The sequence below is a fragment of the Lacerta agilis genome, chromosome 15 (genome assembly GCF_009819535.1).
Source record: "Lacerta agilis isolate rLacAgi1 chromosome 15, rLacAgi1.pri, whole genome shotgun sequence".
Classification (NCBI taxonomy): domain Eukaryota; kingdom Metazoa; phylum Chordata; class Lepidosauria; order Squamata; family Lacertidae; genus Lacerta; species Lacerta agilis.
This window is the reverse complement of record NC_046326.1, coordinates 35977692-36003642: the sequence shown is the minus strand read 5'-3', so window position 1 is coordinate 36003642 and position 25951 is coordinate 35977692. Positions and strand designations below refer to the sequence as shown.

Genomic DNA, 25951 nt, shown 5'->3' with positions numbered 1-25951 from the left:
TACACATCATCTTCTTCTATTATTATTATTATTATTATTATTATTATTATTATTATTATTATTATTATTATTTCTTCTCCATTACTATTTTAAATAACAGGAGGTAGGGTGGGGGAATTGCTTCCATTCTCAACACTCAAGTTATCATTCAAAAGGAAAGCCGCATGGTTTTTCAAGCAAGTTTCACCTCCAATTGCCAGCACGACTAAAGAGTATTCAGGTATGTGTGTGTATTGATGTCTCCTGGCAAGTGTCTGACTCACTTTGTCATTGAATACTCGAAGGTTGTCCAGGGTATGGAGATTCTGCTCGAGGAGAGCTGTGCCTGCTGAATACAGACTGACTTCGTCCAGCTGCAGAACAGCCATGGCCACCCAGAAGAGTGCCTTGTGCAGAGGCGAGTCCTGGACAGGGGAAGGGAAAAGCCACAAGGTTGAAATGCAAAACTCGCTTCTGTGATGAACAGCCAAAGCAGAAAGTCACATGCTGCATTCATCACGTACACTGGATTCATTTTGCAATGTAAACAATCCTAGCAGCTGAAGGGGGCCTATAACTGGTATAATATATGCAAATTGGGGAGAATCACATTTGTGTACCTGTTGGCTTGGTTTGGATAATATGCTGCGGCTTAGTAAGCCACAATATGTAAAGGCACAAGATGGAGCTAGCTTGTTTTCTGCTGTGCCAGAGGTTGGGGCCCAAATCGATGGACTCAAATTACAAGAAAGGAGATTCTGACTAAGGCTTAGGAAGAGCTTAATGATGGCAAGGGCTGTTGGACAGTGGAATGGGCTCTCTCAGAAGGTGGTGGATTCTCCTTCATTTGAGGTTTATAAGCAGAAGTTGGATGGCCATCTGTCATGGATGCTTTAGCTGAGATTCTTGCATTGCAGGGAGTTGGACAAGATGACCCCTGGTCTCCTTTCCAATGCTACAATTCTATGTGGCCAAATAGCCTTTTGACCACACATACAGCTACTCTCTTCAGGAAGTCTCTAATTAACCACCGTTTCCCACTTCGGCGAAACAAGGAAGCTACAATTACCAGCTCTGAGAAAAGATGGAATCCTAAATTCCACTTCAAACTGTGCTTCAGTATCCTGCCTTGGGCTGGCAGAGACTGAAAACATGCTAGGCACTTAACTTGCTAAACAACCAACTCAAAACCACCAGCGTTTAGCTGTTGGTGCCACACCTCAGACTTGAACACCCCCTCTACACCCCCCCCCCTGCCTGTGGGTGCTCTGATTCCCTCCCTAACTTCCTGATTATGACCAAGTCAAGTAAACTTCCATTAGCGCAAACCACAGTTTACCTCTCAACCAGAATAGAAAACATGGTTTACTGAGAACCAAGAAGTAAGGCGAAGAAGTAGAATGTACGAGGGAGAGAATGTGCAAACCCAAGGAATGGTCCCAATGACATCAGGCCACAGTGTCTTAAGCCAGGTCATACTGAGTTCCATCTGCCAAATATGTACAGAAGCAGCATTTAAAAATTCCTCTTCGGCAAAGAAGATGTGCAGAGAGAAAAGACAGCTGCAAGATCTGCGCTTGAGCTACCAGAGCCTCCTCATTTGAACCACCTTGTATTTACTCCAAACAGCAATGCACTGAGGCAGCTTACCTTATTGAGAAGTGGCTGCAGCTTGGTCAGTGCTATGACCGTGGCTTCTATTAGAACCTGGCTATTGTAGTTATCGGGGCCTTTCAAGCAGCTCTCGAGACCCTGTAATCAAGAAAGGAAAAAGAGGATTGGCTTGTGATTGCAACGTGGCAAAATGACTAGGTGCAAAACAATCATACCATGGACAAAATTTCCTTATTGTGGCCAAATTTTTCTGTCACTCAACATATAGACGCTGTCTAATTGAAATATTTGCTTTAATAACTGTTGTGGTGATAAACCAGAAAAGTAAAGCTTTTGGTTGACAATTTTAGTCCAAGCGCTCTCATGACAATCTTGTGATACTAAGGGTAGTAGACCAGTGGGGTTCAAATTTAAGCAAAGCCAATAATTAAATGTCCTGCACCAAATCTGTAATTCAACAGAAGGAAGATTAGCCTCCAAGCACAATGAAGCATTTGGAACACAGGATGGAACAGGAAAAAAAATTGCCTCAGGAACTTAGAATGAAAAGCTTCTGTAGATCCAAGGTGAGTGTCTGTCCACAAAACGTGGCAGATGCCGCAAGCCCAAGCATTCTATGTACTAGTGCCAGGCCTGAGAGAAGCACGTGCAAGTGTAAGGGGGCAGACAAGCACCCCTAAACTTTTGGGGGCGCCTTGAACCTCCGTAACTCCTCAGACAGAACAAACAAGTGCCACGAAAAGGTGACAAGACTTCAAGCCTTCTGTGACTGCAGCGTACTGCACAGCACCGAAATGTTTCACAGGAGGAGTCAAATGCTTGCTTGCATTCCAGACAGTATGTGTTTCAATGGCCTGAAGTGCCTTTGCCTGGAAATAAGAGCTACATGAAAAGAAAAGCAACAGTGGACATGTGGGAAAGGAGGGTACATACCTTGCTAAGAATCCGGATGATCTGCTTTATCTGTCCGTGTGACACCCGTTTGCTAATGCAGCCAAAGACAACCAGGGCTCTTGGCTGGAGGGACGGATTATATTGGAATGCAAACCTGTGGAGGAGGGAAAGCAGCTATCAAGCAGGCCACCGACTAGAATAAGGCCAACAGTGAAATCGGGTGGGAGATGGCTGAAGGAATAGCAAATGTGACACAGGGGTACCACCAAACAAGCTTGGGGTTGGGGGGCATAATGACCTACTTCTGAGCTAGTTCCGTCCACTGGTCAAGCCACTTGCAGGTCGGAATATCTCTCATACATGCCTACAGGGTGGGGAAAGGCAAAAGCAACAGTGTCTGAACAAATAACGTTAAGGTAAAAGCAATATTAAATTTCAGGCGTGTGCTCGCTTTCTCTTTCTGATGCTTGCTTTTAATTTTTTTTTAAATAAAGCAAAAACAAATGCAACATTACATACATATAATTGCCTTATATGTATATATAAGACATATAATTAGCTATGTTGGCAGAACTCAAGACTCTTAATCTCAGGGGTTTGGGTTCGAGTCCCACCTTAGGCAAAAAAATCCCTGCATTGCAGGGGGTTAGACTAGATGACCCACGTGGTCTCTTCCAACTCTATAATTCTATGATCCCATTCCAGTAATTAGTAAACAACAGCTTTCTCCCTATGGTTACACGTGCTTTCTGCCTGCTGTCTTTGACTGATAAGTTAACAGATACGTTTTGGCGTTATCCACACATGCAGCAAAGGTGTCATTTGTGAGGTACTGAGGTACAAGGCAGGGAAGGAGAACCTGTGGCCTTCAAATGTTGGCAATCACCAACTTTCATAACCTTAGCCAGCATGGCCTATGGTCAAAGATTATGGGAGTGGTACAATCCACTACCACCTGAGTCTGCTACATGTATTGATTAAGCCAAGAGCTGCTATTCACAGTCAGCAAGGATATTTGAAACATTTTCTTTCTTGCTCCCTCAAAATACAACCCCATGCACTCCTAACTCTTTGCATCACTGATTAAAATTTGTCCTGCCCAGAAACAACCAACCAAAGCTTTAACTGAGTACCAACTACAACCCTGAATTCAACCCACAGCTGCTGGCGCATTCATGGTTTGCCTTGCACATATCACACCTCCATAATCTCCAGCAGAGCTTCTGTCACCGTTTCCAGAGAAGTCAGTGCGAACGTCTCCCTCTCATAGGAGCCGGGAGAGAACGACCGGTCCCGGTAACTGGATCGGAATGCAATGACAGCTGCCGACTTCACCTTGCTTATTCCAAACAGCAAGTAGAACTTGGGGAGTGAGAACTCTGTTAAGCTCAGTCTCAACACTTGTTTGGTCTCCTCTGTTGAAGGAAGTAAAAAGAGGTACTTCATTCCATCTGTTTAGATTAAATCGCAAACATACACACTCACACACATGCCACTACGACATACATATTATGGTAAATGCCGATTTTAGGACCTGGCCTGAAATAAAGTAAAACTATTAACAATGTCCTTCCATAATGGTCATGCCTCTGGTGGTTCTCCTCATTTTACTTGCCCAGCTCTGGGCGATGTCAACAGCCAGGAGGGTTCCAAATGCACAACCCACCTGCCCAAATTGTAGTTTCAACTATCTCTGGCGGACACCAGACTGGGGAAGGTTGGAGCAGACAATACTGGGGTTAAGTGGGGCAAACAGCCCAGCCTTCTAAATAAGTAGACAAAAGTTACTAGCCTGCAAATAACATTTTTTTACTCACCTGGATAAGAGGCTACCATTCTGCATTTTCATGCTGGCCACAGGAGAGGACACTCTCCCCTCCCTAAGTGTCTAGTACAGAAATCCTTGAATACTAGTCTCTTAGTAAACTAGCAATTTTTTTTTTGCATCCCACCATGTCTGCTGGCAGAGGGAAGTTGAGGAACTGCTCTTCAACCAGTACAGAAACCAGGCAGCCAGATTCCAGACAGCCCACTTGTGTGCCTACACATAATTCCTTCTCGCCTCTGGCTACCAGGCGAGTTATTAAACACAGGGCTGAAATAGTCTGACCTGCTTTTAGGCAGGTATGCTCTTGTAACTGAATCAGAGAGCCCCCCCCCAAAAAAAGTTCACACTGGATGCTTGAGAAGAGGAGGGAAGGTAGGAGCTCAAAGTGGAAAACTTTGGGTGACTTCAGATCAGCAAAGGTAAGAGTAAACAGAGCTGGGAAGCATGTTACCCTGGGCAGATAAATTCTGTTTCATCACAAAGTGGCACTGCCTCTTATGTGGAGACCGCTTTACCCACCATGGGAGATTGAGAATTGCCTAAATGCTCCACATTTCCCTCCAGCTATTGATCTCTACAGTGTATTCTTCTTTAACCACAAAAGCAAAAGGTTGCCCTGCAATTTATTTTTAAACCCGATGGCAACATTACATGCATCCCTAATTTACGGTCATGACAGGCAGTCAATTTTGTTCTACCTTACGATGCTTGTAGAGCCTTCAGCAGGAGCGAACCGATCTTAGCATTCCTTAGACCTCACAGTGTGATTTTAAATGCAACACTAAAACCTCACTCTATTAAAACAAAAAATATATAGCTCCCAAGTCTAAATTGCAGCTTTGTATAGTGTGACTACATGGAAATGAGAGAGGAGAAGATAAAGGAGGGCTACAGGGGAAGAGCTAGAGGTCATACATAGCATGGTCAGCAAATATGGAGCACAGGTTCCATTAGCTCTCCTGATATATAATGTATTTAACATAGAGAGCGCAGGGTTTTGTTTTGTTTTTGCTTACCTTAAACAGTTTCACAACACTGTACATTAAAGTTTGATCTACCATACTGGCTATAATTCAAAGGGCTAATGTAACATCACTTACTTGTTTAGATTTTTAAGCAAGGGAAGATCTGTGATATTTAACTCACTTCTCCAACAATTATTAGGAACATGTACAAGGACCTTTATGGCTCAGGAGCTGATGAGACAACTCTAAAATCAACCCATCTATACTGAGTTGCCTTCCTATGTTCAGTTTAACGCAGTGAGTGTCACACTCACTGGATATATTATATAATCGCACCTGATTCCTCAAATAATTTGTGTGCACTAGCCTAGATCTTTGTTCCTCAACAGGCATCTTGCAACCCAGATAAGGCCTCTCAAAGCCTTTCCCCTTCCTTGCTGTCAGGACTGTCACTATTTTGATGGCTCCTAGAAAATCCCGGTCCCGATTTCTATGTGCAGGCAGGCAGGCAGGCTCATGCACAGCAGCATAGGAGAAGAAAGCACAGTGTTTAGGAGGGAGGCACTTACAATTCCTGCAAGTAGCAGAGAGAGAAATGTAGGGACAACAGACACGGGGCAGAAAGAGGCAGCAGGTAGCTGCTCATCACTGATACAGACATTTGACGTACTCAAAATTTATAGTGGACCCTTCTGACCCTTTAAATCTGCCCCAAGGTCAGCTGCTAGGAAACAAAGTACAAGTGTAAAGGAGAGATCAACTCAGTCAATAAAACCATCTCGTAAAGGACTTACCACTAAAGTGGAGTTGTGAACAAGTGCACAGAGAATGAATGATGTTGATGACCAGGCCATGGGTGGAAGCTCTAAGGGAAAGAGGACCGGTGGCCACCAACAGAGTAACTACATGGAAGAGGTAGGGGAGGTGTGCAGCCACATCGAGTGAATTGTTAAAGGACAGCATCAGCATGTAACGGGCAAGAATGGCAATATCATCCCACATCAGGTGCTGCTCTAATGTAGGAGTTGGAGACAGACAGGTCTTGTCGATTATTTTGCACATCCTTCCAATTACCTGAAAGGGAGCAACCAGTCACTTTTAGTAAGGAGCGCTCTACGTTCAGAACAACAACAAAAGGTAGCATCACAGTTCGCCTGAGGGACAAGGTGTTCCCGAGGGGCACTTGAGAGAACCGTCAAGAGGCGGAAGGGACAGGGGAACAGAGTCCGTGACTCCCAAAGAAAGAGACACTGTGCTTGTCAACAGCTGTCGGTACGTATCCTGACATTTAGGTTTCTTTTCCACTGTTAATCCTACATAAGATTATTTTCAAGTTTCTCCTTGAAACACACCTCTTCCAGGAAGCCTTTGGGCTTAACCTGCTAAGGCATGTACAGATGTACCTGCAACGAGGAACAGATGCGGATTTTATAGCTGCAAGGCTAGTTCTCCCCTGCAACCCCACACTTTCCTTCCTCAACTGACATGCACAGTGGCCAAATCAAGAGTTGTTCCGGCTTTTCCGCCCCCTCGCCCAAATGCTTTAGGCAGGCTATCTGCTTTGCTCTGATTTCTCACCCCATGAAAACACCTGCTCTAAATCAGTGTTTTTCAACCTTTTTTGGGCAAAGGCACACTTGTTTCATGAAAAAAATCACGAGGCACACCACGATTAGAAAATGTTAAAAAAAATTAACTCTGTGCCTATATTGACTATATATAAAGTAATTCTCTTGAATAGGAATCAAATAAACACAAAGAAAGTATTTTATAATTCTTGGACTTAAGAGCAGGGGTCCCCAAACTAAGACCCGGGGGCCGGATGTGGCCCAATCACCTTCTAAAGGCTGCCTGCGGATGGTCCAGGAATTAGCGTGTTTTTACAGAATTGGAACCTGTCCTTTTATTTAAAATGCATCTCTGGGTTATTTGTGGGGCATAGGAATTTGTTCATATTTTTTTTTCAAAATATAGTCCAGCCCCAAGTAAGGTCTGAGGGACTCTAGTCTTGTACCTGAGTGACTTTTTGTGACAAAGACATGAGTGGAGAAGCTCCTGAGACATCCTGACATGATATAATTAACCGCCATGCCACACTTGAGAGCCCAGCCAATGTGGTGTTTCCCTTTTTTGTGATGATCTTGTGCTTTGGGAAGTTCAAAGAGGTTGAACCAGCAAGTGCGAAATAAATGCAAAAGGAAACCTACACATCCTAATTATTCATCATTTATTAGCAAAGTGCTCTCACCCAGCTGAAAGGAGCCAGGCTTGTTATTTCCTCCAAACAGCAAAAGAATTCTTAATTTATGTAGGTTGGAGATGACTGCACTTTGGGAAACATTTCCCTTGAGAGGTTATAGATGCGGTTTTGCATCCGATTTGGTACTGAATCCTCTCTCTCTCGCCGCCCCCCGGCCTCCGCCTCACGCGCGCCATTTCCAAGCCCCCACCCACGTCCACCGCCGGCTCCCTCCTCCTCATCTCCGGCCCGCTCTTTCCACCCCCCCTCCCGCTTCTAAAATGCGCGCGGCGCGCCTTCATTGGCCTCGGAACCCCACTCGCGACAAGGCGCGCGCGGCGCGCAGGATCCCTTCAGGGCCACGCCGACGGCCGAGGAGGCGGGAAACTCCGGCAGGCCGGAGGGCGCTGACGATTGGCCGGCGGGAGGGCGAAGGAGGGAGGGAGGCGCTTTTGAGGCGGCCGGCCCGGCTGCCGCGTCCAGGGCCGTGCAATGCAGTGCAGTGTAGCCTCGGCGCTGCTGGGGCAAGGCGGGCGTCTCTTTTTGGCTCTGTGTACAAACGCACGGGCTGACCCTGATTGGCTGAAGGAAGGCAACAACAACGGCCGGGACGTTTTTCCCACGGCACACCAGGCAACATCTTGCGGCACACTAGTGTGCCGCGGAACAGTGGTTGAAAAACACTGCTCTAAATGGCACCAAGGTTTGTTCAGGGCTATGGAAAAGCCTTTCTTCACCTCATGAAAAAATATTTTTAAAACTGTTCTGATGGATGGCAGGTGGCTTTATGACCAATGTCAGGGCCAACCAACCATTGCTGTACCCAGCATTACTCAAAGGGAAAAAGAGAGTCTGAAATAGTACTCTACAGTACTATTGTTGGTATTTGTGACACTTTTTTTTTTTTTTAATTGACATGCTTTTATTTTATTTTTTGTCTTTGAAATTTATTTGGGATGGCAAGCAGCACAGAACATGTATATTTAAAAAAATAAATAGCAGCGTAAGCTTCTACAAGCGGACTCACCACTGAAATTAGTGTCAATTCACAACTGTAACAAAGCCTAGATGAAACAGCTGGGAAGGATTGTTGCCTTCTGAGTCATGCTTGTGCACTTCCCAGAACATCTGGCTGACAACAGGCAGGACTAAATAGATCTCTGGTTTGAACTAGCAGGTCTCATCTTATATTTTAATGTTTTAGTGCCATATCCGCCAACGTGAACTGAATACCACAAAGCCAACAGAGTGTGCTGCCTCTGTAGGAATTATCCTGCACTTTGCCTGCTGCCCCAACAAAGCAGGACAGAGAAGGGAGCTAACCCTTTCCTTCTTTAGGAACTACCTCCCTTATGGTTTGCAGCTTTCACCTGAAGATTATTATAAGGGAGGATGGAGGGCAGGGAGTGATGACTTCACACGGCCATACCGTTTCTTTTCAGATGCGGAGAGACAGTGTCAAAACAGTTCACTAGGTTTCAACTGGTTAAGGAAGAGAATAACTTACTTTACTGGAAACCAATTTCACATTTCCAGATGCCAGAGCTACAGCTGTGTCTGCCATAACCTCCGCTTTGATGGATCCCAAACCCCCTGTGGCACTGGTTTTTATGAAACTGTCCAGCACTACGTCAAGCAGGTCAGTAATCTGTTGGAAAAGACAATAAATCATTTGCACCCGTTAACATAAGAAGTTCAGCCGAACCTCACAGGAGGCTCTCCACAAACTATTTGCCACCTGTCCACCGCAATCCTCGACTGGAGAGAGCCCTTTTCCTGTGATGGGTTCTTGCATTTTGATTGCTCTCCCCGGAGAAGGCTGCTGGGTGCCTTTGCAGCTATCAATTAGACTCCAGGTAAGGGCACTTCCCAAACTTTAAAAAGTCTCATGCTGGCATTTTTACTTAGAGCAGTCATCTTTGACTACCTACCTGTGCAAGTAAGCTGTTGCTCTTTGCGTGTGCTGTGTTAGTTTGCTTTCTTTTAATAATCCATTTATTTATTTTTAAATGGCACTTTTGCACTTACTACTGACCAGGTGACCTGGAAATGCAAGACTTTGATGGCAAGATACAAATTTTGTCAAACCAACCAACAGGTGATCTCATAGCTTTTCCTACCCCCAAGCTGGGATTGCTTAGCATATTGCCACCATGGGATCCTTTGGGACAAAGAGTGGGATATAATTTTTTTAAAAAAACAAGGGCCCCCCCTGAAGCAATCCAGAGACACAAGGGAACACCAACAGCAGCAAACTGTTAGGAACAAGGAGAGCTGAGCTAAGAGGAAAGAAACAGAGCAATGGACTAGCCTGAGGAGAAATATTAAGGGAGCTTAAGCAATCCACTGAATTTGACGAAGGCAAGAAGCAAACGAGAGGATCATGGGAGTAGCCTACTTCCAAAGAGTTCGTTCCTGCCTTGACCAGAAGGTGGAGCCTAAACCCATTCTACTAGTCCTGCTGGCCAAACGGAAGCAATATTACAATTTATTACACTATTAAATAAATGGCTTTCTCAAGACCAGCCACATTTCCATACCTAAGCCAGAATCAAACACAGAAACCGTAAAAAATCAACCGATTCAACAGATCTCCCTCAACAGTTTCAAACTGGATGTTTACTTTTTTTTGGAAGATTCTGAATATGACATTTTGAGCCCCTTTCCTTCCAAGGTCCAGCAAAAATAACAACAGATGTTGCAGAGATGGTTCAAAGATAACAAGATTTTGATATTTAACATGAATTGCAAACACTTAAGGTAGACGTAAATTTATCTTTATTTGTGAAACTAGCAAGACTGGAAGCAAACCTTCTTCTTTGTAATACTTAAGTGACTGTCAGTGACATTGTTTCTCCCATAAACATCACAGAGAAGATCTGCAACACACACAAAAAGCAATACCTGGCCCAAGCTCCCCCATATCTTGGCTTGAATGGATGGGTACATCTGCTTCTCATTTATGGTCATTGTGATGAGCTTATCGAGAATAGCAGTGACTCGCTGACGTTTGGCATCGTCATTGTGTTTGCAGAAGCGGACCAGATTCAACAACCAGGGGGTCATGTATTCCAGACAGAGGTGTTTCAGTTCAATACCTGAAATAAAATAAAGAAATAAAGAAATAAAGAAATACATACATACACAAATACATACATACATAAATACATAAATACATACATACATACATATTGTAGTACGTGTGAAGGTCTGAGAGAGGGTGTTTCTCCCTTAAAATAGGCACAATTCTGTGCAAAGGTTTTCAAGGTTATTATCCTGTAATATTGTCTAACGAAGATTACTAGAAAGAAGGAACGATGTCTGGGATCCAAAGGACAGTGCATAGTACTTCTGTATGCCTCCAAAGGTGACTTGGGATGGGTGTTTCTTGAAGTGCATCCTCCCATGCTGCATGGCAAACTAACTTTAAAATGGAGGAAGGTTTCAATAGCAGTTTGAGATGTGGCAATGAAGGAAGCTGGCAATTCTGCTGGGGCAAACAGACCCCTTGGAAGTGCGGACTAACCCTCTGGAAAAACAGGTGCATACATACCATGGTATATGGGCTGGGACCAGAAGGTCTGAACATATATTACATTTCATGTGAAGTGCAACTGCATGAGAACTGGTCTATTTAGTCTCCCCACCCCCCACCCTCATCCCATGAAATGCTCTCTCTAGGGATTTGTGCCTAGAGCCATCATTGCAAAGTCTTTTAAGTATCAGACCTTTTTGTTTACTCAGGCCTCTTGTAATTAAGTTGCCTCCTACGGTGGTGTTCATTTATTAGTGGGATGGGTAGGACTTGTCCCTATTGATATATTATTGGATGCCCGTTCTATGTATTTTGCATTGTTCATTGTTTTAAATTACTCTTAATTGGTGTATTTTATCTTGTTAAGTCACTTTGAGACTTTTTCTGCTGTATAAAGTGACAGAAAAATGTAAACCAACAAACCAACAAACCAACAACAATATAATGCACTCAAAGGCAGCCCTTCAAAAGAGGGTGGCGGGGCTGGAGACAATAGACTTCAATCTACACATGGCCATTCATACACAAGCAAGGCCAACATCCATTGGCTCATGAACATCCAACCAGCATGAAAGCTTGCAGTCTAACACTGTATCCCTTTGACATCATAATCTATGCCCTTGATAAGTAAACATCTTATTTTGGCAAGTTAAGAGAGGCTCACTTGAATTCTGCAATGTGTGTCCTGGTAACATTGGGTTGCATCCAATTGAATTCTATTCAGGGTAGACCATTGAAATGAATGACATTAAGTTAGCTCTCTCCATTCATTTCAATAGGTCTACTCTGAATAGGGCTAATTGCCAGATACAATTCATAGCCCTCTGCTTAATTTCAGAAGAGGCAGCAGACCGCCAGCGTAAAGACAGAGCAGTTTTTAAAAACATACTTTAATATTGGACAGCAAAGTTTATTTTACAAAATTGGTTCAATCTTCAGGTGGGGTGGGGTGGGGAGTTGCATTTCCCCTGTAAGCAAGAAACCAGGAAGACATGGTTGATTACTCAAGTAAAATAAACTCGGCTTGGCGTCATGCTTGGCACTCCCGGTCTGCAGTCTGTATCATAACACTGCCTGGCACCAGAACACAGTGCTGTGCCTACCGATTAGGACAGAGATAAGTCTGTTCCATTTGGAAATGGGCACCAATGAACTTGCTATGGGTTGTGCAAAGGAGGAACTTGATCGGGAAAACACCAACCAGGAAAGACTTCCATTTATGACTTTGGTAACAGAGCTACCCAAACCCAACACCTTTCCATTGTCAGAACAAGAGCAGAAGGCAAGTGTCTCTACTTACTAGATTTGCTAAATCCGGAAATGCATTCCTCCAAAAACTCTAAGGTGAGGTGGGGCTCATTAGCTGCCAGAGTCTTACTAATAGAGACAATAAAAAGGGTGTTGTTGGCAGGGATACACAGACCTGAAGTTTCCAGTAACTGGCCTTCAATCTTTAAATTAAAGGTACAGGTTAAGGCACAGAGAAGATTATAGGCCGCAGACCTGCAACAAAGAATAAGGGATGCAGTTAAAAAAAAGAATATTTCATCAATGGGGACTGAAAAGGCTGTACTGTACTCAAAAACACAATTTCATAATACTGAAACCAGGGTTGCTCTCTGGACTGTAGCACCAGCTCCAGCTACCATGTAAGATTAATCAGTGCAAAAACCCCAAATTTAAATCCCAAGGAAATCTCTCTCTCTCTCTCTCTCACTGTGTGTGTGTTGGGGGGGGAGTATTCAATTAAAAGAAATATTTGTTGATCAGTTATATGTGAATCTGTTGGCAAATCAACTAATTACAAAAATTGGCATATGAGAAAAAGGGAGAACTAAACTTCCCGTAATTTCTTTCTTAGATATTCTAGGGCAGAAAAGTCTTTGACTGTTCGGACCTCCTCTGATCACCAAACAAGGCCAGCAGGAAATGATGCCATATGGGGAAGTACTTCTTCTTTAGCCCTGGAGAGAGTCCAGACTATGGAAGCAGTTCGCTGACCCTAACTCATAAGAAATCCAATAAAAACTAACCCGTCCCTAAAACAGGGGTGGCAGGCGGGGGGTCCTTGAGCCAATATTGGCCTACTGGGGGTTCCAACTTGGCCCACAAGGCCATTTCCCACTTGCCGGCTGTCAAGTGACATCACCCGATAGTTGGAAGTTCAATCCTGCCTGGTTCACTTGCATGCACAGTTCCCCCCTTAGAGAAGTAGTGCACACAGCCAATCCCTACAGGCAGCAGGAATGAACCAACATGCACCAGTTGATGTGCAGAGAGTTCAATCCTGCTTGGACTGGGAATGGGAGTGCCCTCACACACCAAAACCCTGCAGAAAACAGGATTACAGTTTCAATTTCTTATCTGCTCTTTGCCATAAGATTCCAGGCAAGGTTACAGAAATTTAAGAATGTGATATTAAGAACAGTTTAAAACAAACAAAAGTGGTATGCTTTGTCACTGAGGGCTTTGTCACTATCTCCCGCCTACAATGGGCCAACTTGTGACAGGGTGGTGAGAATGTTCACCAGCTTGACAGGAATGCTCTGTCCTTGATGATACAAGCTCCAGACCCCAGATGTGGAATCTGCTGCATCAAGCTAAGCTTGCTCTTTTCCATGGAACCCTGATTAATTGTAGCCAGTGTGGTTCAAAGCAGGATGTAAGGAGAAAAGGCCAGTAACACCCTTAAAGAAACCGGTGCCCGCCTACAAAGTTTCAGTCGAAATTAAGAGATCCATACCGTAAGCTTGGGTCTGAGCTCCCTAGATTGAGCAACGCGATATTCAGCAGTGTCCCAGGCACATCCTTTGGGCGGATTTTTGTATGCTGCGGTATGGAGTCGGGCTGCGATAGCTCCCACCGCGTCCGTATGTGAATGATGGACTGGACGATGGCATCACACTCCTGGTGCATGAAAGTGAGAGGCGTGCCTTGGTTGGCGATGGTTAAGGTGAACTGGTTTTCATCCACAAGGCAGATTTCTTCTATTTCAGAGGCATAGTAAATGTCATTCAAAAACACCGTCTGTCCCAGGACCCTTGTGCGCTCAGCTGAAGTTACTTGGACAGCTGTAGAACCAACCTATGGGAAGGTATTTAGTTTGTACAAGGAAAACATGGTCAACGCACTCCCCCCCCCCAAAAAAAGACCTCAGTTATGTTACCTCCTTTAAAAAGAGTAAGGGGTTTCATTAGTTAACAGTAAGCTCAATTTATTCTTTATGTGCCATTTCCAAAAAGGATGGCAACCGATCTCTATGGGAGTATGTGTATTAATTAGGTACAAGAATCCTAACCACTCTGAACTCGCGTTCTTCTCAAGGAGTCAAGCTATTTAGCAGGAGAAAGCTGTATGAACTGGTTACTTTGGAACAGAAAATGGTTGACTACTAGCAAGCTAACATTTCTCCTGCTTGACTTCACTCACTTTGGGAGAGATGGTGAGAGACAGAGATAAAATCTGTTACTGATCGGGAAATCTTGGTCACAGCAAGGCAAGCAGTCTTTTGCGTGGCAGTGTAGGAATAAAGCTTTCAATAAAGCAGAATTGGTTTACAACTGCATACAACTGTACAGCTAAGCTTAATAAGCCCCAACTCCCATCAGTGGTCAGGGATGATGGGAGTGGTTTTCCCACAACATCTGGAAGGCCACGCAATGCTCTACACTTGCTCATTTTAAATGGAGGATCCACACTGCCCTAAATGTATATATGGCACAATTCCCTAAGGGCAAAGAACCACAGTGTTGCATGAGACTCACTTTAATAGAAACTTTGGTGTCTTTGTGGGCCAGCTTGAGCGCATTGTGGAAAACCTTCAGGTCTTCTTCCAAGGCCAAAGTGGCCGCCGGGAGCTTCTGCTGTTCATGCTCTATGTGTTCTGCCAGCTTCCCAGGCGAGTCTATGAAGATGAGTCTCTTGCTGCCTTTGAGGCCCGTCAGAAGCCTCTCGTGGTATTTCGTGTACTCCCTCACCCACGAGTTGCAGTTATAGATGAAAACAGCGCTGACGTTTTCGTAAGCGAGTCCTGGGAAAACAACAAACCACTTGGAGAGGAAGTCCGTTTTGAACCGATTGCTGGGGCCGGCGTGAGTGAGGTCCACCACAATCTCATATGGCTTAGCGTAGTATGGCTTCAAAGTTAGCAAGACGTGGTATATCAGCAGATCACCGTTTATCTGGCCGGTCTTGAACCTAGAAAGGAAAAATAAATAGCTGAGAGGGGGGAAATGTTAGGGTGCAGCTTGGCTTGAGTCTTCAGCAAGAGCATTTTTTTAAAAAGAGTGTGAGAGAGAGATTACCCCTTTCCCCTAATGGAAAACTGGGTGACTTTGTTGGCAAGGGACAAACAGCAGTGATTAGAATTTAGTCTTTGCTCTGTCATGTTAGAGACAAGAAGGAATGTTAAAGAACGGAAGAAATAACACTGAAATTTTCATCTCCTCTTGAGGAAGAGGCCACAATAAATGCAATTATTATAGACAGAGCTTGTGCTATACTAAATGCAAATCTGGGGAGATGTGGACAGCCCAGGAAAGCCATAATTATTTCACCACATATCTGGTTTTTTTGGGGGGGGGGGTCTTCTACCATGGGCCGGGAAGGTGAAGAAATGTGACTATATGAGATGTGAAGATGCCATCCTGTGCAGCAGGAGTTGAGCCCTCCAGGTGTTGTAGACAACAACTCCCATCATCCCTGACCATTGGCCATGTTGTTTGTGGGCTGATGGGCATTGTGGCCCAACAACACCTGGAGGGCACCAGGTTGGGGAAGGCTTTAATATATGAACGTGAATCACTGGTGTTTGGAAACAGGCATTTCACATGGTTGTATTTCATCAGAGCTGCGATTGCGTGCAGCTCATTTTAGGATACTGCAGTCTGATTAAACCAAAGTTTGCATTCACGCTCTGTATATGTGTCCTTGAACTATGATTTGGTGAAGAAACCTCTGGCTCTTGATTGGCTGAAATGTAGCCTACTGTATGATGGTAAGGATCACATCTATTGCTCCACTCACTTTCCCCTCTGCTCCATCATCACCGCCAACCAGAAGGTTGCCCATAAGGCATTGTGGCCCTCAGTCTGAAAAAGGCTCCTCATCCGGCACTGGATTTTGCTGCATTACAATTCCCATCATCCCTGACCACTGGGCCATGCTGGCTGGGGCTGATGAGAGTTGAAATCCAACAACATCTGGAGGACCACAGGTCTTCCACCCTTGCTTAGAAATGTGAGTTGCTTTTTGGTCCTTGAACACCATCACTATGAGAAACCTATGGTGCACAAACATCTGGAACTGCCCCCAACTCCAAAAACATTCCCTTCTAAAAGCACAGTGATAGATAAATTTCCAAACCTCTCAACTGGAAAAGCCGCAAAAGGGAGTAAGTAATAGCACATCAATTACTTTGAAATTGGCCTTCCCACTTAAAGGCACTCTTAAACTTTTCCTCTATAAAAACAAACCAGCAACCATATCTCAGCAAGGCTTCTTCAGCAAACCCCGATTTATTTGCTTTCCCTAAACTTTCAAATTACGCCCGTGCTGAAACACGAAAACGAGGTCATTTATTAGAGCAGTGCTGCCCTAATTAAGCAAGTACTGGCATTTCCATTACAAGCCCGCCATTTGATGGGATTATAATTCAGACGTTTCATTTGCCAAGAGCTGAAACGTGGCATCCTGCTGCTTAATTGGATGTGTCTAAGAGCGCTCAAATGAATAGCAGGAGATGAAGGGACAGGAGTAGAGGCATTTAGATGCTTTCAGGACACCAAACAAGCCCATGTAAAGCAGTCGTACACTTAATTAAAAGCTTTGCTGTTGTTTCAGGAGGAAAAGTCGTTCCAGCAGAGAATGTCTTAAAATGCCGAGCACGATAGATGTATATGCTGCAGATATTACTCAACGAATCTAATTCCTTAGGGAGGCGTAACAGGTACACTAATCCTGGAGTAGTGGAAGATCACCACCATTATTTGTTCAACTGTCCTGAAGGGAGTTTAATTAAAAAAAATGTTTTTTTGGAAAAAATAGGAAAACAATATTGGTTGAAAGTGGAAGGACTTTATGATTTGATAAAAACAGAAAGAGCGGAGGAGATGAGGAGGACGGAGATGAAAGTGGATTTGGTGTTGAACAGAAGACAAACAACAGAGAAGGGGATAGCGGGGATGTTGTATGGATTCATGGTGAGGGATAAAGAAAGAATGATAAGAATAATACAGAGTAAATGGGAGCACGAGGGTGTTATTCATCAAAGTGTAGTCCAAGAATTAATGAAGAATATAAATAATATTAAAATAGAAAAGTTTAAAGAATTAAGTAGAAAATTTTTATTAAAATGGTATAGAACTCCGGCACAAATGGCGTATATAGTGAAAGGGTTTAGTCCCAAATGTTGGCATTGCGGTCAGGAAAAAGGATTTTATTCCCACATGTGGTGGGAATGCAGTCTGGTTAAGGAATATTGGCAAAAGATTACAAAGGTAATTTCTGGATTATTTCAAATAAATATAGAAGTGAATAGGGATTTACTATTTTCGGGAATACTGGGAAATAACAAAGTAAAAAGTAATATGCAAGAGCTGTATAAGATTATGATTCTAGCCGGAATGGCAGTTATTGCACTGGGATGGAAAGAAAAGGCTAAATGGGAAATGGGAAAATGGAATGATTATGTTTTTGAATACGTACAATCTGAAATATTTGCACAGATAGCGGCAGAGGATAGTTGGGAAAATAAATGCCAAAGAATTACAAATAAATGGGCATTTTATAGGAATTGGATAGAAAGGGGTGAAGCCAACCCAAATATACAAGCTCGAATGAACAGACTGTGTACATGGATAAAGATCTGAAGAACGAAGGTCTGTCCAGAGGGGAGGGTGGGAGGGGAGGGGGAGGGGGGAAAAGAAAAAGAAAAAGAAAAAGAAAAGGTCTATTGGAGATGCTTGAGAGTGCTACCTTGTTTAGTGGCTGTTTTAAATGACGCATTCGAAATGTATTAATTGTATTCTGAACTTTGTGCATATCTTATTGTACGATGATTCTTTTTTTTGTAAATCAGCTGCAGATTTTTGTTAAGAGGTATTTATATCTTCTGAATAAATAGTTCTTTTTTTAAAAAAAAAAAAAAAAAAAACTGTCCTATGTACAAATTGGCTAGAATGAAGCGCTTAGTCCAAAGTATGTAGTTTTACAAAATATAATGAGGAAACTGGCCCTCCAGGTGTTGCTTGGCCAAACCTCCCATCAGCAATAGCCAGCTAAAAAAAGTAATTACACAATTAAAATAAATGTGAAAGCAGCCCTGGAAAGAAACACACACCGATAATTTACATGGCAGTTTGAGTGTCAGACAGATCTCAATAAACCGTACAGCGAATCTTTGCCTCCATACTCAAGAGTTGACTCGACACACAGGAGCCTGCAATAAATCAACTTCCCCACCAAATCGATTTACATAAAAAGAAAAGGGGAAAAGATGACCATGGCAGTGCACTCAGCTGCTTGGAGAAACAGGCTTGCCTTAAAGCAAATGCTTTATCCGGCAATCTGGAGGTCTAATTTAGGCAAGATGGTGGTTCTCCCTCCCTCCTCTTAACACGTCACGGGGTACTTACACCAGAAAGGAAATGTGTCATCTCTGTGGTTTAGTTCTCTAAATGGAGAACTAAACACCACGTTTCAGAGGCACATTCACTTTCAATGCATAAAACACCCCCACCTTCTAGGCTCCAGAATCTAGAGTTTGCCACTGTAAGGCAGACAAAATATTGAGGCGCAGTTAGCTAGCGAATCACAGACCTTCAAAGTCAAACCCTTTGCTGACCTCTCCTCCAGGTAAGTGTGTGTCTACCTTTTATACTTGGGTTCTGTTTCTATCTTTCCTTGCAGCAGGTTCCAGATTGGTTTCCAGTACCAAGAAGTAAAACTAACTTGTTCCGATGAGCCTTAGGCAGCAAAGCAGGAAACTTACTGAAGAAAGCAAGGGCCTGGTGCTAACTGAACCGTAAATGTTATTTATGTAACAGGGGAGGGAAGGCATTCTTGTAGGAGAAAAAGACAATTAGAAACCTGTCAAGGTGCTTAGGGAAAGCCCAACACACTGTTTTCTAACAAAACAGCCACTTTGCCGGAGTGAGCTTAGGTGGAGAAAGAACCCTTAACGGTCAGTTCCTTTGCTCTTGTCTGTTTAAGTGAAATCCTTAACATCGACCATCAGCTACTACAATTAACAGTGAGTGCTTTGTGCCGGCAGTGGAGGCACATAAGGCAGCATTGTAGTTGGCGCAGTGTGGCAATGGTGGGCATCCGAGGATGCTTTCAGTTTGGTATGACTGGCACCATCCATGCAGGACAATCTAAAAACAACAAGAATATCTGAAAGGTTGGGGGCAGGGAAGGAAGCCTCAAGTACCACCAGCGTCATGTGTACTCTGGGTGTGAAAAACAAAAACCCAAGTTTTGTACAAGGAAGAAAAGGGACGGGTGTACATACATTGCAAAGTTTTAATCTGGAGTCCCTGCCCTCCCTTTGTGGGAGGGAATAACAAATATTGAGGCAGTAATGCCTCTAAATACCAGTTTCTGGAAACTGCAGGAGGGGAGAGTGTTCTTGGGCTTGGGTCCTGCTTGCAGGTTTTCCCCTGTCATCTGGTCAGCCACTGTGGGAACAGGATATTAGACTAGATGGGCCATTGGTTCCTAGCTTGTGTCTTGTTCAACACACAGCCAAAAAGTGCAGAAAGACCTGAAGAGCTAGTCAAGCAGAGTAGACAACAGAGGACGAGACACAGACTGGAGTTGGTAGAAGACAGCTTCATCGTTGGATGCTGATACATAGGAGGTGCTGTAGTTTAGCAGGACACCACAGACTCTGTGTGCACAAGGTCCCAGGGTTAGTTCCTGGCATGTCCAGTAGAAGGAATTTGGGAAGCAGGGCTAGGAAAAACCTCCACCTGAACCCTTGGAAGGCCACTGCCAGGCAAGGTAAACAATGCTTGGGCTAGATCAGGGGTGCGCAAACTTTTTTCCTAAGAGGGCCAGATTTGATGAAGTGAACATGTGTGAGGGCCGACCAAAGTGTTGAGCTTTTTTTAGGATTGAAGTTGCTAAGCTTTTTATATGATTTTACACCAGGACATATACTGCCACGGGGGCGGGCTGGATTAGACCCCTGACATGGACTTTGGACATGGCTGGGCTAGATGAATCAAAAGGCAGCTTCTTAAGTTCAGTTATGAAAAAAGAAAGGGAGAAGTATATGGGGCAGGGGAGAGACAGATGTAAACCATAGGACAGCTGGGCTATGCAGGGCAGTGAATGCCCACCCACAGAACATACTGGAAGATTCATAGTCTCTGGTGTTCTTTTCAAGCAATCAGCAGTTAACAGTGCACATGATGGTCAAAACGGATAGTCACCAATCAGATTGGGAGGCCTAGAAATACTTCTTTTAATTGGCAACCCATAAGCAGATTTAAATATTAAGCAGGACAGAGGACACAATCCTGGCAGGATGGTACCACTTCAAGTGGAGGAGGGCTGTAGTTTTCAATAGGATCTCTCACTAAAATTCTCTTCCTGCACCATGCAAAGTTAGCACAAGGTGCATGGAGGGAAAACTCTCCCAATGTGGGTTAGATCTGCAATCTATTGTTATACCATGTGTCCTTTTTTACATGTGAAATGGCTTTATAGACTCATGGGATAGCCAATTCCACGGTGGATGTCCAACTTTTGAATTGGGCACCTACAGATCTACAGGATGCACACAGCCCCCTCTCCCCAAAACATTTCAGACAAAGGAAGCACCATGCAGGCATCAAAACAATAGGATGCCCCTTCACTGACTGCCAAAGGAACATGTGATATTAGATGAGTAATGTAGCTCTAAAAATTAACTGCTGAAGAGTTGCTTCTGTGCTCTTCTTTATATGTACAGATTGCCTGAGGCTCTTTGTTCATGATCACAGGAACATTAGGGTGTTGTCCTTTTGTTTTGCTGGAAAGCACTGGTATATCTGAAGGTCACCACAGATATAGCAAAGGCACTAAAGAACTCCTCAAAGAGTCTACCTTCTGAAGGGTTTCTTCATGAACAAATTATACATTTTGGTTGTATAACTAAAACTTCCTGTATTACCTTTCTGCAAGGCACTGATGGCTTGCGGAAGAATCTTTCGCAGAAGCAGTTTAAGTTTCAGCACAGATGGGAAAACAGCCCTGACATTTATCCATTCCAATTTTAACAGAACAGAAGATGCTATAAATAACCAAAAGAGAAACTATATTTTTCTTAATATCTATGAGGCTTGAGAAGACAGAACATGAATTATGAGCGATCAACCTTCAATCTATGTTTAGTTTACAAGATGAAAGCCGTTAAACCTTAGAGCCAAAGTCAGATTAAGCTTTAATCCATAACAACAAACTATACGGAGCTTGTTGATTTTTATTATGCTTTTATAGTGTGGTGTTTATCTGCTTTAAAACCTACAGATGTGGTAATTAGAAACGAACAAGCAAACCATGCCACAACAGAATTCAAACATGATAATATTTAAGGAGAAGCCTCTCTGACAACTAAAACAAGTGTTCCTGTGGGTGCAAAATAAACTCAACCTTGTCACTTTATTATTCTTGCAGGAAGCAAACGTCCCCATAAACATGAAACTGATGGGCAACTCTCACATGGATCTGGGTTTCCTTTGGCGGGCCATCTTGCTATTTCACATACAAGTAAAAGCAGACACTACCACAACTCTTTTGACGACAACAGAAACTCCCACCGTCCCTACAACTCAAACCCCAACACACACCAGTGGGGCTCTTACAACATTGCCTTTGGGGGAGACGTCTACTTATACAACACAGATAAGCACCTTCGAATCGACATCCACAACGCAACCAACTACCTTTAGTTGGACATCCTTAGGGCAAACACCCACCTCTCAGTCCTCATCGAAGACATCAACCGCCCCGCAAATGCCCTCAACGCTTGCACCAGAAGTGCCCCCATCTCCCTACACCGGTAATGGTACAGATCAAGAACTCGCAACTCCTAGTCAGGATCAAATGAAAGCTGAACTCTGCGAAGAGAACAGCAAAAGGCTAATACTGATTTGCCTCATCATCATTGGGGTGCTTATCTTCATTTGTGTATGTCTGCTGGTGGCCACTGTTGCAGTGGCAAACAAACTCTCCTATATGAAGAGAAGGCAGCCAAGCAAGCGCCCCCTCAGGAGCAACGGCGATTTCCTCACCACAAATAGCTTGTGGCCAGCTGGATTAGAAACGTTGCAGAGGATGACCAATGAGGCAGCAGCAGCAGAGCTGATGACACAAAGAACGGGGTCGGAGAGAACAAAAGCGGGACAAGGGAAAACTGGCGAAGAAGCTAGCAAGAAACTAGCAAGTGAACTGGCAGACAGGCAGAAGCTCAAGGAGGTGTCAGCAAAGCCACCCAGCAGCACCACAACCATCATTTAGATTCAAGCATCATGCAGACACCCAAAAAAGGTTGGGGGGGGGGGGAGAACTTGAAGGCTATGCACCACCAATGCAGATGCAGTGGGTTTCCGGGAAGTAATGAACTTTCCAGGTTGGAATTCCATAGCGAGCTATTACCAGAGGTAATTGTCCACGTTGCTTCAAAAATCAAGCTGTCCACAGCTCCTGAAATGTGGGCGACTTGTAAGAAAGTTCAAATGCTTCACGTGCAAGGAGGCAGGTGAAAAACAGAGCAAATGCGAGGCTGGAAGGGGAAATGTCCCTTTGCCACCCACACATAACAACAAGGATGGCTGAGAGGTGGAGTCAGTCTTTGCGAGGAAAGCCTTCCACAAATGTATGCATCGTATCCCTGCTCATTTTCCTTACATTAGAACACTGGGTCTCAGCACAGGAAAGCAATGCCACAGAGGTGCTGCAAGCTCTTCCCTGCCTGCTTTGTCTCCCTGCCCCAAGCTACCCGGGTGCATCCTGACTGGACTAATACAGCAGAATGCCTCCACCAGCTGTTCATGTCTTAAGACTGCAAGAGGCTTGTGTAAACTCCTCATCTCCCAAGCCTCTATGCTGCTTTATTAACACTGCAGAACCATTGGGTCTATTTCTGGCAAACACCCCAAAAGATTCTGTGCAACTACATGAGCTCCACCTCCCTCCCAATTCTCTCTGTTGATCTTTATTTAATACCTGTGTACCAACAAGAGAGAGACAAGGAAAAAAATCCCAGATCAATCACCCCTCCTTTGTTCAGTCAAGTGCTTGGGAGGAACCTGATCATGGCTAGCAAAATGCCAAGTTTCTTGCTTGGGGTGGAATATCTACGCCATACTTCCTGTCCCCATCCCTTAATGCGGGAGCCGGTGTACCAGGAATTCCCCTCTGTTAGGTTGATTTAAATGAACTGATTACAATCAAGGTCTGTTCTCAGCTTCTGTAATACTGTTCCTTGTAAGTAATGAAATAAAGCAGGCTTCTTGGGGTTTCCTTTTACAGAAGTGGGGAGCGGGGTGTTGTTTCCTTTTAAAACAGGGCCACAGTTAAGTTTTCAGCAATAAAATGTTTGCAGGAGACTGTGGAACAGCCTATGTCAATACATACTAGATTGCTAAATGCAACTAACGTTCTTGCAGAATGTTCAGTTTGTTCAGAGTAGAGGTTTTTGCCTTTCCTTCGGGTAGTGATAAAGCGGGGTATCAAATCCAAACTCTTCTTCTTCTCCTTCTTCTTCTTCTTCTTCTTCTTCTTCTTCTTCTTCTTCTTCTTCTTCTTCTTCTTCTTCTTCCTGGATTTCTTTATGTATGAGCCTGAAGATGAAACCTCAATCTCCTGACATGAACAAAGTATAACAGCTGAGCAATAAATTCACTGCACATAATCCCAAAGTCACCAGTAATTATTATTTGTGAATCTGGAACTTGGGGGAGCCGAGTATATGAACTCAATTTCAAAAGCCATCGTCCCCAAGACTGATGAGCCTTAGAACAGATCCTTCCAAACTTTGTTCTGGCTCAAATTAGAGGGCATCAATGAGACTGGATAAGGAATGTTGAGACTGGGTAATACATTTCCTGCTTTCGTTTATCTTTTCTTTATTTTTAAGGGAAATCTTTTCCTTAAAAGCTGATACTGGCAGAAGGTTAAGATGGGATACATAGTGAATCACTGGGTGATCTGCAGTAGATTGACCAGGGTTTTGGAATCTTAATTGTATATGATGATCGAAGTGTATGGCTAATGGAGTGCCATTAGCTGATCTCTCCAAACCACAATTTTGCAGTTCTTGTTTTACAGCGGGCTCCAGCTGGTAAATCTTGGGGTATGAGGAGGTGTTGATGGAGGCAGTTAGGATTCTGAATACCAGTTGCTGGAAACTGCAGGAAGGGCGAGCACTCTGGTGCTCAGATTCTGCTGGAGGATTTTCCAGAGGCATCTGGTTGACTGCTGTCAGAACAGGAAGCTAAGCTAGATGGGCCGCTGGCCTGATCCAGCAGGGTTCTTCTTATGCTGAATCCCCTTATGTGGCAACAACACCTGCTGAAAGCAAGCAGCAGAATAGGAAAGGAGTGGCCAGTGTTTCCAGCAGAGAGGATCAGGAATTCAGTACCTTGAACCTCTCAATGACTAGCAAAATTATGTAACATGGCATAATTTGTTTAGGTTGTAGAGCTCAGCTTTCTTGGCACAAAATTAAGTATCTAACAACACACCCAGTTTTGGATAGAAGATGATGATGCCTTAATGTTTCATCTAGCAGCTTGAAGTTGTTTTACGTTAGGCACAAAAAACCCTCCTCCCTTATCCTTCATTTGCAAAATAACTTCATAGACTTTTCCATGCTGTGTGAGGTTGACCACTCTTTCCATTTTGCAGATAGGTTAATATATATTGATTGAAGGGAACAATTTATGTACCGTGAGTTCCTTGGAGGAAAGGCAGGATGAAACCAGGGGTAGCTACCCTGTGGCTCTGTAGAGGCTGTAAAATTCCTCCTGCCATCAGCTATTTGAGTTGGGGGTTATTTTGTGGGGTGTGTGTGTGTTCTTTAGTGTCTAGCACACCACCCTGCACATCTGAATGGTCACAAGTTCTCATCCCTGGTATACAGTATAGTCGACATGGCACATCAATGGACACTTAATCCCTTTACTGAGCAACACAATATTTTCCTGTTCTTCAGGTGCCTTTGCGTCAGTTCATACATTACCACAGCAGGATAGAAATCTCTACTTCTCCAGCACTTCTTTTTATTCCAATTTAGTAATTTCTCAGTGGAGAATCCATTTGGAGTGGAGTCAAGAGTATGTATTGTTCCTACACAAATGCTGTCTTGTTTCCCTTAGGGATACTGTATGAATCAGGCCCAATACTCTATGAACCACACTACCATACATATAGGCAATACACACCATAGAAGACCCATATTTTCAAGACATCCTGCTTGAACAACGTACAAGGCCAGAAAGGAACCTGAGAAACCTTTGCCATCACCATATCCTGTGGTAGCAAATTCTACCGTTTCACCCTGCAATGTGTGAAGAAGTACTTTTTGGGGGGGTCTGCCCCCAAAATCTTCCAACATTCAGTTTCACTGAACGATCCCAGCTGCTAGTATTTCAGAGAAACTTTTCAGTCCAAAAAGGCACTCCCAGAACAGCTTAAAAGAAAAAGAAAAAGAAACCACCAGCAAGCAATAAAACCAACTGGTCGATTCAGAACAGAAATCAGCAGAGCAGTCAACACACCGAGATAAAATCAAGGATAAATCTGAGTCAAAAGGCAGAGGGGAACTTTCTTTAGAACACTATTTGGAGGCAGGGGGTCCACAGGTCACACAAGCAGCAGCATGCATTCTGCCCTGCCACCGTTTGTGC

General features: G+C 43.8%; 2 protein-coding genes across 4 annotated transcripts in view; one reads left to right on the top strand and one right to left on the bottom strand.

Moving 5' to 3' along the window:
* Nucleotides 1-25951, bottom strand: part of NF1 (neurofibromin 1) — a 153917-nt gene that overhangs the window by 26444 nt on the left and 101522 nt on the right. For all 3 annotated transcript variants that reach the window (XM_033171419.1, XM_033171421.1, XM_033171420.1), the window contains 11 exons: nucleotides 14819-15251; nucleotides 13798-14138; nucleotides 12355-12557; nucleotides 10424-10617; nucleotides 9027-9167; nucleotides 6075-6354; nucleotides 3688-3902; nucleotides 2790-2851; nucleotides 2527-2641; nucleotides 1630-1731; nucleotides 264-404 (listed from right to left, as the gene is read on the bottom strand). In XM_033171419.1, the coding sequence (XP_033027310.1) occupies nucleotides 264-404; nucleotides 1630-1731; nucleotides 2527-2641; nucleotides 2790-2851; nucleotides 3688-3902; nucleotides 6075-6354; nucleotides 9027-9167; nucleotides 10424-10617; nucleotides 12355-12557; nucleotides 13798-14138; nucleotides 14819-15251 (2227 nt within the window). The remainder of the gene's footprint in view (nucleotides 1-263; nucleotides 405-1629; nucleotides 1732-2526; nucleotides 2642-2789; nucleotides 2852-3687; nucleotides 3903-6074; nucleotides 6355-9026; nucleotides 9168-10423; nucleotides 10618-12354; nucleotides 12558-13797; nucleotides 14139-14818; nucleotides 15252-25951) is intronic.
* On the top strand, nucleotides 18559-23571 carry LOC117059683. The gene is made up of 2 exons (XM_033171427.1): nucleotides 18559-18908; nucleotides 21717-23571. Exon 2 carries the CDS (start codon nucleotides 21738-21740, stop codon nucleotides 22557-22559), a length of 822 nt encoding a protein of 273 aa, XP_033027318.1. The 5' UTR covers nucleotides 18559-18908; nucleotides 21717-21737; the 3' UTR covers nucleotides 22560-23571.

Bases quoted from the DNA above. Each gene is read 5' to 3' on its own strand.
- LOC117059683 (XM_033171427.1), top strand. From the start codon at position 21,738: ATGAAACTGATGGGCAACTCTCACATGGATCTGGGTTTCCTTTGGCGG.